The sequence below is a fragment of the Crocuta crocuta genome, unplaced genomic scaffold, assembly GCF_008692635.1.
Source record: "Crocuta crocuta isolate KB4526 unplaced genomic scaffold, BGI_CrCroc_1.0 scaffold886, whole genome shotgun sequence".
NCBI lineage: Eukaryota > Metazoa > Chordata > Mammalia > Carnivora > Hyaenidae > Crocuta > Crocuta crocuta.
The window spans coordinates 525,919-537,698 of NW_027530624.1; the positions used below are offsets into that span (position 1 = coordinate 525,919).

The 11,780-nt window shown below is 56.6% G+C and overlaps 2 protein-coding genes across 2 annotated transcripts in view; both read right to left on the bottom strand.

Annotated features, from left to right (window-relative positions):
- The window catches only part of CD79A (CD79a molecule), a 3,622-nt gene extending 1,112 nt beyond the window's left edge, over positions 1-2,510 (bottom strand). Inside the window, exons 1-3 of the mRNA XM_077768163.1 lie at positions 2,376-2,510; positions 543-863; positions 179-297 (exon numbers count right to left, since the gene is read on the bottom strand). Coding sequence (XP_077624289.1) covers positions 179-297; positions 543-863; positions 2,376-2,454 — 519 coding nt within the window. The 5' untranslated portion in view covers positions 2,455-2,510. The remainder of the gene's footprint in view (positions 1-178; positions 298-542; positions 864-2,375) is intronic.
- Positions 2,511-6,547: 4,037 nt separating this feature from the next.
- The window catches only part of RPS19 (ribosomal protein S19), an 8,830-nt gene continuing 3,597 nt past the window's right edge, over positions 6,548-11,780 (bottom strand). Inside the window, exons 4-6 of the mRNA XM_077768164.1 lie at positions 8,110-8,293; positions 7,535-7,589; positions 6,548-6,609 (exon numbers count right to left, since the gene is read on the bottom strand). Coding sequence (XP_077624290.1) covers positions 6,583-6,609; positions 7,535-7,589; positions 8,110-8,293 — 266 coding nt within the window. The 3' untranslated portion in view covers positions 6,548-6,582. The remainder of the gene's footprint in view (positions 6,610-7,534; positions 7,590-8,109; positions 8,294-11,780) is intronic.

Here is an 11,780-nt window from a genome sequence, read left to right on the forward strand (position 1 = left end):
GAGGGTGAGGACAACCCCCCGAGGGGAGACTGAGGCAGGATGCCCCTCTGGGCCCCCGCACTCTTCAAAATCTCATGGTACTAATTCGTTTACCCCACAGCCCTGCGGGGGTGCTGTCAGTCTCCCATTTTAGGAGGGGACCTCAGACCCCGAGGGCCCTGGTCCGCAGGGGGCTCACCCTGAACAGCAGCAGCGTCCCAGGCACCACAGCACAGAACAGCAGGATGATACCCTCGGCCGTGATGATGTTGTTCTTGGTGCCCTCTCCCATGTCCAGGAAAGGTCTGGAGACCGGCTCTGTGAGGAGGGGGTGCTGCTCAGAGCGCTGCTGCCTCCTGCCCCCGCGGCCCTGGCCTCCCAGTCCTCCCCTCCCCCCGCCACAAAGGCAAGACCACCGAAGCCCCCACTCCGCAGATGAGAAGATCTGGCAGTGCAGGCCAGGATGCCCACGATGGGGGCACTGGCTCCATCCCCCACCTCCCAGGCAGGGCGGCGGCGGGGGCCAGGGGGACCCCAGGAGCCCAGCCAGGGCTGCCACTCACCACGCACGCGGAGGTAGGTGCCGCAGGACTGCTGGAAGTTGAGGACTGTGTGGTTGAAAATCTCCTCCACCTTGCACCGGTACATGCCCGTGTGGCTCTTGTTCACTGTGCTGATGATCAGCTCACCATGGGGGACCTTGCTGTAGCTCCAGAATATATCGGGCCACGTGGCATTGCCTTGGAGGACACGCCACCACGTGACGTTGAGGCTGCTGTCCTGCCTGCTGCTGTTGTGCAGACACTGGAGGCGGACCGTTTCCCCCAGGCTCACGGTCACCGACGGCGGGCCCCCGTCCACCCACAGGGCCTGGCAGCCAGGGCCTGCGGTGAGGCAGAGGAGTCAGGGACCATGGATGGGGGCACAGGCCCCAGCCCTGGCCCCTGCGGCTGTACCGTGTGTGTGGGGGGGGGGGCTGAGGACACTTGGTGGGGGGAGAGGGCACACAGTGTTGCCATTGGAGTAAAGACTGGGGGTTAGAGTGAATACACTTGCTGGGGACTAAGGCTGTAACTAGGGGAGCAGAGGGAGGGTGCACCTGTTGAGGATGAGGATACCCTGGGGGTGGAGGGGAGGACACACCCCTGCGGGTCCCCACCTCTTGCCCCCCCTCCCCGCGCTCTGTGCCGTGGCCCCACTGAATTCACTGGCATTTGGATATTTGGTTCCCTAGTGATAGAAGTGCCCCTGTCCGGGCAGCTCCCTCCAGAATCACTTTGAGCATCACCTCCTCCTGAAGGCCTTCCTGGTCCTCTTTCCCACCCCCCAGCCCCGCCCTTCCCCGCCCCTGCTGCTTTATGTTGTTTAATTGTCCCGAAACCCTCAGAGGTAGGTTCTCTCATTATCCCATTTTACAGGTGGGACAGCTGAGGCCCAGGGAGGGCAAATCGGTTGCCTGGCATCACCAGGGCAGTGGGAGTGGCTGGGGTTGTTAAACCCTGAGCCTCCTGGGCCTCTTCCTCCCAGTCTTTGGGCCTGCCTTGCCCCACAACTCACGCCCACCTCTTACTCTCTGTAACTAGCAAATGACAACTTGGGGTTCAGGAGCGAGTTCAGTCGGTGGCTGGGCTGGGGATTAGGGTAAGGGACTCAGCACGGTGGTTGTAGAAAGGAAGCCAGGGGTGGCCCAGGCTGCTGGGGAAGTCTCCGCTCCCAGCCTTGCAGGCCAGCCCACAGCCTTCTTCTGAAGGGAGGAGGGGGGAGGTGAGGAAGAGAGGAGGAGGAAGAGCTGGGGAAAGAGGCAGCAACCTCAGGGTCATGGGCTATAGGCCCCAGCCTGGCTCCCAGCGTAACCTGGGTGGTCACAGCCCCACCAGCTGGCGTTGCCAGGGTTGGCGGGGGCGCGGTACAGCTGGGAGGGCAGTGTCAATGAGGTGCCCCTCCCCCAGCCCTGAAAAGGGGCTCCCAGCACAACGGGGTGACCGAGGTTCAAGGCGGAGAAGGAGAAAGCTGTTTTTCCCCCTTGAAGCTGAGCACTGCCCCAAAGTGCCCTTCCTGCCCCCCCCCCCCCAGCTCTGGAGCTCAGTCAAGGGCGACCTTAGTTCCTTATTTTGACCTGTGGGGGAGATAAGGGGGTGGGGAAGTCGTCTCGTGCCCCTGTCTCCTTCCATGTGGCTGTGGATCCCCCTTCAACTTTGCTGAGTCCCCTCCGGCCTCCCCTCGGACCTGCGGCCTGCTTGGGCAGGCAGATGGAGCTTCTTTAGGGGCCTTCCAGGCACCCCCACCCCCTGCCGGCTCCTCTCCCCCCACTCCTAGTGCCCTTCTCTCTGCCCGAGCCCTCTCTCCAGCCTCCGGTCCTCCCGTGGCCCCCCAGCACCAGCCTGTTAGCCACGTACCCAGGCCAACAGCGGAGATTAGGAAGAGGAGAAAGATGGTGGCACGCAGCGCTTGGAGGCCTCCGGGACCCCCAGGCATCTCTCCCAGTGGGTTGGTTAGTCTGGGTTGCAGCAGTTCTGGGGTACCAGATTCCACCTCACTGGCCCCAAGCCCCGCCCCACTTCCTGCCCAGCCCCTGCCGGAGATGGGCTCCAGTGGCCCCACTGCTGGGCCCTTGGGCTGTGGGCCCAGGGGCAGCCCCTGGCGGTATGCTTCAGGCCCCGAGCGCGGAGAGAAACCGCTCCCTGCACCTGTGGCCGCAATTCCCCTGAGGGGAAGCTGCTGGGTTGGGGAGACCAGTTCACAGCCTGGCTCGCCACTGGCCAGCCCTGGGAAGGAAGCTTGAGGGAGCCAGACTTTGAGGGGCCTGGTGGAGGCAGGCAGTCTGTCTGTCGGGGTGGTGGTTCGGAGTCTGGTCTCCGTTCAGTCACTGGCCTTGGGCAAAGCTTATCCTCTCTGAGCCTCCATGTCTTCACTTCTTGGGGTTGGAATCCGGGATTTAAAGGGGTTGTGCACGCACAGCTCTGAACATAGGGCCTAGTCTGTAGCAGGTGCTCGGTAAGTGTTGGTTGCTATTAATGTTCATGAAGAATAAATGGGGCAGGCAGGTGGTGGCTTTCTGAGCCTTGGCATTAAAAAACAAAAATTTTTTTTTAATTTTTGAGAGAGAGAGAGTCAGAGTGCAAGCCAGGGAGAGGCAGAGAGAGAAGGAGACACAGAATCTGAAGCAGGCTCCAGGCTCTGAGCTGTCAGCACAGAGCATAATGCAGGGCCCCAACCCACGAACTGCAAGATAATGACCAGAGCTGAAGTCAGACACTTAACTGACTGAGCCACCCAGGAGCCCCCTGAGCCTTGGCATTTAAAACAATTTTTTGAAAGTAATCTCTACATTCAACTTAATGGGGCTCAAACTCACAACCCTGAGATCAAGAGTTTTGTGCTCTACTGACTGAGCCAGCCAGGAGCCCCAGCCTTGGCATTTTTAATCTCAGGAATGAGGATGAGACTATCTCCCTGCTGTTGTGACATGAGCTGATGTCCCCAGCACCCGAGGAGTTAGAGCCACAATGGGCTCTTGACCTGACCCAGCCTCCCCACACATGGGTAAGGTAAGTCACCCCCCATTTTACACAGGAGAAAACTGAGGCCCAGAGAGAAAATGCCATCACTTGCCCAGCATAATACAGTTTGGGAGTGGTGGAGCAGATTCAAAGTCACTTGTGTGTGCCCACATACCTTTGAACATCATTTTAGGTCACAATGGAAGGAAAATGAGGTCTGAGGAGTGGGGGTGGGGTAAGGAATTACATCAGGCTGTGGAGATGTTTGTGAGCAGTTAGGGGACAGTCACACATACACCTAAGGAGACACAAAGGGAAAACATTGCAGGGTGATTTTTGGTAGCAGAAGCTGGGAAACAGGAAGCCCATTTACAGGAGAATGGGACGCATACATGGTGGTGTAGGCAGCCGGAGGGTGATACTCAGCAGGAGCAAAGGCAGAGCTCTGCTTGTCAACACGGCTGCATCTCAGAAGTGACATGAAGACAACACACACACACAAAAACCAGAAACAGTTGACTTGTTTCCAAAAGGCAAAGCAACACTGGGTGCTGTTAGGGACACATGTATCTACAGCCGAGAAGTGAACGCATGCAGGTGAGTGGCAGCTAGTTCCTGAGAGCGGTTCCCTCTGGGGCAAGTGAGGAGGGCTGTGACCTCAGAGAGCTTTGTCTGTCCTAGTTTTAGGTCTTACGTCACTTCTTAAGTTGGGTAGGGGGTAGTTGGCCTTAAATCTTTTTTTTAATGTTTATTTTTTTTGAGAGAGAGAGAGGGAGAGAGACAGGGAGCGGGGGAGGGGCAGAGAGAAAGGGAGACAAAGAATCTGAAGCGGGTTCCAGGCTCTGAGCTGTCAGCACAGAGCCCCATGCGGGGCTTGAACTCATGAACCGTGAGATCATGACCTGAGCCGAAATCAGATTCTCAACTGAGAGCCCCAGTCTAATAGGTATATTGATTGTTTGAAGCATTTCCTAATTTATAAAAGAAAATGCAATTGTCACCCACACAGAGCATGGGCCTCTGGAGTTCATGTTTGAATCTCAGCTCTGCCAACTGACTGGTGGTGGTCTGAGCCTCAGTTTCTTCTCCTGTAATCACCCCGCTAGTCCCCCTTGTGAGGCTGCCAAGAATACTACAGTGAGCTTATCACAGCGCCTAGGACACAGCTCCCCTTCTCTGGCCCGGGGGCCCCAGGTGTTCTGCGGTGACCCTTGCTGTGTAGCAGGTCACCAGCCCCTCTCTGCTTTAGATCCTCCTTATGATCCAACTCTCCCCCACCCCCAGAAGAAACCTGGGCCATTACAGCCCTAGGAATTCACCGGCTGGATCTGAGGCAGTTTCCAGGCCCTCGACTGCCCCCCAGCGGCTGCAGAAGCGCAGCTGCCAGATTGCACGCCATCTGAGGCTGAACTGGCCTGTTTGGGCATGTCCAGCCTCCACTTACCACGTTGTGCCATTTCCTGTACTTCCCAGGGGGCTGTGCACCGTAACGGCTGGAGCCAGGTTGTCCGGGTTCAAATTCGGGCTTCACCACCCCCCACCTATAGTACATAGGCAAACTACCCAACCTGTGACTGACTTCCCCTAGATCCGAAACGTGGGGGCTTTCCAGCACTTTCACCAGGTTGCCTAGTATATTAGGTGATTTATAAAGTGCCTTGCACGTGGCACGCTGTTTATTCAGCACAAGTCTTCTGGCACTGGCTTCCAAGCTGGGAGGGAGGCCAGCCTCACTCCCCACTGGGTGTGGGAGTCTGGTTTGCTGTAACTGGTTATCTACTTCGTGTGATGCTCTTGAGTTAAGGCACTACCTAGCTTAGCTCCTCAGATCCCTCAGGCCTAAGAAACATCACAGACTTCACAGTTTAGGGCTCAAAGGGGTAACAAATTGCTCAGGGTTGCAGTGAATTAGGGCCAGAGCTGTCATTTGAACTGCAGTTCAACGCCCAGGTTTGGCACTGGAGGAAAACAGGTCCACTGTGAGGAATAACCTGGACTGGGGGATTCTTATTTTTTTTTTTTTTTTTAATGTTTTATTTATTTCTAGGAGAGAGAGAGAGAGAGAGACAGCGTGAACAGGGGAGGGTCAGAGAGAGAGGGAGTCACAGACTGAAACAGGCCCCAGGCTCTGAGCTGGCAGTCAGCACAGAGCCCGACGTGGGGCTCGAACCCACGAACCGCGAGATCATGACCTAAGCGAAAGTCGGACGCTTAACCGACTAAGCCACTCAGGCGCCCCTGGGGGATTCTTATTAAAGACATCAGCCAACCAGCTCAGGCTCAGCATTCCAGGAGGAGGTGGGTTTGGTCCCTGGGGCCACTTTTCTGGGCTTTCTGGGGTCTGGCACCTTGGTGGCCTTCAGATCTCCCCCTCCCTACCATGTGCCCAATCACTGGCAGGCTCCTGCCCCACTCATGCCTGGGAGCCAATTGCCCTGCAGGACTGTAGAGGCACTTCCGCTCAAGCCCTGCTCAGGTGCCTCTCGCACCTCTCCCCTAGGAGGGCGGTGGGTTTGGGTGGAAGGGGCACTCCTTCCTGACTCTGGGGCAGGGTCACCCAACTCCAGAAGGGCCCAAGGCGACAGATTCCTAAAGCGGAGGTTCAGGCAGGGTCTCTGGTCTGTTCGCCAACAAAAGGTGCGCACCAGGGACACCCAGGTCACCTTGGTTTGGAGGCACTCAAGGAGCCACCAGGAGTGAAGGCTGGCTGCCCCTGCCCTGCTTTGCTGCAGGAAGGGACAGAATGCTGCCTCTGCAGCCCAGGCCCCAGGTGGGGCCACTGCCTGAAAGCCACTCCTTTCGGTTTCGCATCTTACTGAGAATTGCAAAGGCAGGATGTGGGGGAGGTGCAAGGGCCTCCGGTCCGGCTCCACCCAATCACCACCAGGCCCACGGGTGGGTGGCACTGCTTGAACCGGGAGGGCTGGGCCTTAGGCTTTGTGGCTGCTGGCATCACAGCCCCTAAGGACCTCCAGTCCCCCTTGTTCACGAGGGAAGGGAAGCTCAGTGCTCCTCCCGCAAGCCCCCAAACAGAGGAGCAGCAGCCAATCAAGAGACTCGGACAGGAATACGAACAAGGCAGTTTATTAGCCCAGCATTTGTTCTAATGCTTCTTGTTGGCAGCTGCCACCTGTGGAAGAGACGGAGCGTAATCAAGATCAGCCGTGGGGTCCGTGTTCCGGTCCTTCAGAGCAGCTACCCCACTAGAGGGCTGCCCAGCACCTGGACTGGTGGTCTGACAGGTGTTCACTCAGTCTAATCCTTACAGCCTCAGGCACTTCCCCATTTTACAGAAATGTCTACTGGGACTAAAAGACAGGGAGTGCTGGAATGGATTCCCAACATCTGCCCATGGTCCTGCTATCCACACTGCCTAGGCCCTGCCCTGCCCCTGAGAGTTCACTGGCTCCTTCCAGGCCACCCCCAGACTCCCAGAGGGCTGACACCCTCTATTCTGACACTTGAGTAAGTGCCTGAACCCTCCAAGGCTCCTAGGAGGCCCAAGTCAATGATACACAAAGAAAAAACCCAACAGTGGGCTCCTGCCTGGCCCTGGGGGCTCCCGGGGCTGTAGCTCACTGAGCCCTCACCGCTGCCCTAGAGGCCGGCAAGAGTAGACCACTCTAGGTGGGGCTGGCTCTGGCCTGAACGGACTCTTGGGCCCCAAGGTGTCCAGCCAGTCAGCCATCTGGATGGAGACCCTCGTTCTGAGTGGGCTTGCCCCCCCCCCCCCATCCCAGCTGATGTTCAGTAAGCATGGAGAACAAGGAAACCCCGCAGCCAGAATCCTGAGAAGGCTGACTGGGGAAAAGGGAGCTGTGTGTGTAGAAACACGTCCTGCACGAGAAACCATCCCAGCTGCACCCCAGGCCTGGGTTCCCGACACCCACATTTCCAACCAGCTCTAGCAGGCAGGCAGTCAGACATGTTCCTTCTCCTGCCCCTCTGGTCAGCCCTCCTGACCCCATCAGCCTCAGCTGTGCCCTGCAAGGGAGGAAATTCTGACGCCCAGGCAGGGACTAAGGGACCCAGCCCCGGCCCACACCAGGCCTCACCTGTCCAGCGATTCTGTCCAGATCTCTCTGTCCCTGAGGTGTCAGTTTGCGGCCCCTGCAGGAGAAGGGTCACGCACCCCACCATGAGCACAGGCTCTCAGCCCTGTCACTGCCAAGTCCATCCTGGATGCGAGCCAGGCTTCCCAAGAAGGCACCTGGCCACGGGACCACATGACACCAGCCACGTCCCACCGAGGACCCCAGTCAGCTGCATTCTAACGAGCTAGGGGCAGGAGGGAGAGCCCCCCTGGGAGCTGCCAGGGTGTCGTTGTGCAAGCATTAGATCAAAAGCCCCGAAAAATCAATTGGGAAAAGTTAACGAGCAGGCTAATGAAAGCGGACAGTCGCTAAATTACCTTCCCGGAGCTTGGGGTAGTCAGCCAGAGAGGCCAGGGTGAGGCCCCTCGCTGTTCGCTTTCCTGCAGAATCCCCTGCATGCCTGAGGGGCAGGTGCAGGCTGCAGGGCAGACCTGGCACCTCTCCACATGGGGAACGGATGGCTCGAGACAACTTCATTACAGGCCGTCTGACCCCAAGGCTCCTCCATCACCCCCGTTCCCCCCGCCCCCACTTACCCATCTTGGTCCTTTTCCACCATTTTCAGCCCCTCTAGGGCCTGGAGGACCCTGCGGGCCACACTCTTGGAGCCTCTGCTAAAGTGGCTGGGCATGACCCCATTTCTCTGACGTCCTCCGTAGATCTTGGTCATGGAGCCGACCCCAGCGCCGCCCCGGAGGTACAGGTGCCGTGCTGTGGAAGCTGGGGGGGTGTGCGGGAGGCGTGAGGATCCTTCTCCAGCAGAGAAGATTGCTCTCCACAGCCGCGGCAGGCTGAGGGGAGGGCCTTGCTCGAGGTCACACACGCATGAACTGTGTGCCTGGCAACTAATTCTTCCCATTGTATAGCACGAGAAAATAAAATACACAAAAACCGAGTGCTGGGCCCCCACCACCAGCTATCCCACAGCCAAGCTGCCCTGCACCCCGGGCCCAGGGTCCTATGGGCAGAGCCTAGCAAATGTGTCAGCCGTGACTGTCCACCTCCACGTGCCCAAGCCTGAGGGGCAGGAGTACCAGCAGGGATATGCCACCACCTGAATGCAGTTCCTTAAGCCCCTCGGCCCTGGAGAACTCTGGGTCAGAGCCAACACCCCATGCAGTGACGTTCTCAACCTGGGATGGGCATCACCCCTTGCGTAGACACAGCGCAAGACACTTGTCCGTAGCCTGGCTTGGGCAAGTCCCTGGTCCCTCGCTGTTCTGTTCAACAGGACCACTTGCCCACCAGGCCCTGTGCCGTCTGCTTTTCATGCTCCCCCATGAAGCAGTAAGACGGCCTTACCACCTGGCCTGATCGCGTGTGGCCGCGGCCAGTCACCCACCCTCCTCGGAGAGCACGCAGGTATCTAGTGCTATTCTCCTTCACAGAAAAGCAAATAGGCTCCAGAAAGTACTCACTGGCCTCAAGTCACATAGCTCGGAGGGAGAGCCTACACCCAGCACCCAGAAAGCCAGACCGTTTTGGCTTTGTATCTCAGGGGGCCACTGAGATCTGAAGGAACTGCGGCTTGAGATGCAAGGACTCCAGGTCATTCCAGGGCTGCCAGCGTCAGTATGTAAGGTTTTGCCCAAGTGACTACTTTTTAGTTCTACAGATAAGGGAAATCAGGATTCCTTCCTCCAGTAACTACTTACTCCTAAGAACCAGGTGCCAGGCCATGTCCACGACCTTGTGGTGTTTTGAGCTAAGGGTGAGTGGAACTGACCACATAAAGTGGGCTATGCCTCCCTTCTGGCTGTCCTTCCATATCACTTGTCCCCAGCCACCTCCTGCCCCATAAGATGGGTCTCCAGATACAGCCATGGGCTTCTGGGGGCCCCGGCACAGCCGAAACCCTCACCACCTACCAGAACCACTGCACAACCTCTCCCTGGTCTCATGGCTTCCAGCCTTTGCTCACTTTATTTTTATTTTTTTAATATATTTTCATTTATTTCTAGGAGAGAGAGAGCATGAGCAGGGGAGGGTCAGAGAGAGAGGGAGATACAGACTCTGAAATAGGCTCCAGGCTCTGAGCTGGCAGTCAGCACAGAGCCCGACGCGGGGCCCGAACCCACAAACCGTGAGATCATGACCTAAGCAAAAGTCGGACGCTTAACTGACTAAGCCACCCAGGGGCCCCAGCCTTTGCTCACTTTAAAACTGTTTTCCGGGGTACCTTGGGTGGCTCAGTTGGTTAAGTATCCAACTTCGGCTCAGGTCATGATCATGGTCTGTGAGTTCGAGCCCCACAGCAGGCTCTATGCTGACAGCTCAGAGCCTGGAGCCTGCTTCCAATTCTGTGTCTCCCACTCTCTCTGTCCCTTCCCTGCTCTCTCTCTCAAAAATAGAACAACAAAAACCCCCAAAACTTTTCCTTGGGGCAGGCGGAGGGGCGGGGAGGGGGAACACCTGGGTGGCTCAGTCAGTGGAGCATCCAACTTCAACTCAGGTCATGATCTCACAGTTCGTGGGTTCAAGCTCTGTACAGACAGCGCAGAGCCTGGAGCCTGCTTTGGATTCTGTGTCTCCCTCCCTCTCTGCCCCTCCCCCACTCATGATGTGTCTCTAGCTCTTAAAAATAAACAATAAAAATTTTTTTTGGTAACTGTTTTCCTTGGCTCTTCCTATCCCTACGCTACCTCCAAGATCAAAAGTCTCCTTCCAGTGACATCACTGGAAAACTCCAGACTTCCAGACCAGCTCACATGCCTCAAAACTACCACCATTCTCCCTGCACCTGTGCCAAGCCATGCTTCAGCATGGGTGGAGATGTGTGCTCCCACCTGGGCCGCACCCAGGGCTGGGAAATCAGGACAGCCTCAGGAGGGCATCAGTGGAACAGTGTAAGCTCACAGACGCCCAGGAGACTCCTGGCTAAGCCAGGACCGACACTCAGCCTAGTCCCGACTGGTGCCCTGTATAAAAAGGAGTGGCCAACCAGAACTGCCTGGTAACACAGGGCGTGATTCCCAACACTGCTTCTCTCAGCTGAATCCACCCCTGATTTGGGTGGTCTGGGCCTGGGCCTCAGTACTCAAGGGGAAGCCTATTCAAATCCTGAGAAGTGAGTGGCAGAGAATAACCTCCGGTAAAGTCCAACTATTAGTTTCTTCAAGGAGGTGGTGGTAGGTTGCTTTAATTTTTTCCTTAAACTGCACAAAATTACCCAGGGTGGTGTCAGATATTGAGGATAACCCCCCACCCCAGTAGGCGAGAATTATCTTCCTGACCTACTGGGAGAGAATGAGTATTAACTCCACGATGTGGAAGGCACTACAGCCAAAAAACACAGCCCTACAAAACGTGGACCTTTTCTCACTCCCCACCCTGAGACGCAGGCCCCAATCCTTCTGAAGTGAAGGATCACAAATCCGGCCATCCTAGGTGCTCCTTAGGAGGCCCCAGCAAGCCTGGTGCGGTCACAGATGGCTTCTCAAGTCCCTCTAGGACTTTCTGCTCCGCTCCTCTTGGAAATCCTGTCCTAAGTGTCCAGGAGTCACTCCCCATCTCAAACTATAAAGAAGAGGCCAGGAGCATCCTCCCACCCCCAGGGCCACCAGGTAGAGAGGATCATGACACAGTTGAGCACCTGGTAGACCAACATTTCACAAATATCTTTGCTGCTGAGCATCTTTTTCTTTTTAAACTTTATTTATATTGGGGAGAGGGGGCAGAGAGAGAAGAGAATCCCATGCAGGCTCTGTCAGCATGTGGGGCTTGAACTCACGGACTGTGAAAGCATGATTGAAGTCAAAGTTGGGATGCTCAGTTGAGCCACCCAGGCACCCCTGCAGTTCAGCATCTTAATAGCTGGTTTTTAGTTCAGGTTTGTGACCCAGTTCTGACCTACTGAGTCACAAAGTGGGGGAAAGGGAGCCTCCCAGATACATCTTGCCCCAACCATTCCCTGCAAGCTTCTAAGCAAAGAATCCCAACACTGTCACCCCTTAACTTATTCCTGCAATGTCTCCAAGGCCTTGATCTTGCCAATAACACAGCCATGTGTAACTGCCCAGCCCTATGCGCGGGTCAGAGAGGACCAGGTTCCATTCACAATGATTTCAGTTGGGACATTCAGGATGTCCCAATTCAGCAGTCACTCACTGCTGGACAAGACAATGGATTCCCACCACCCTCCCAAGCAGGACCTTCTGACAACTGGAGACATCAGGTGACTTGTCCAAGGCCACACTGCAAAACTCAC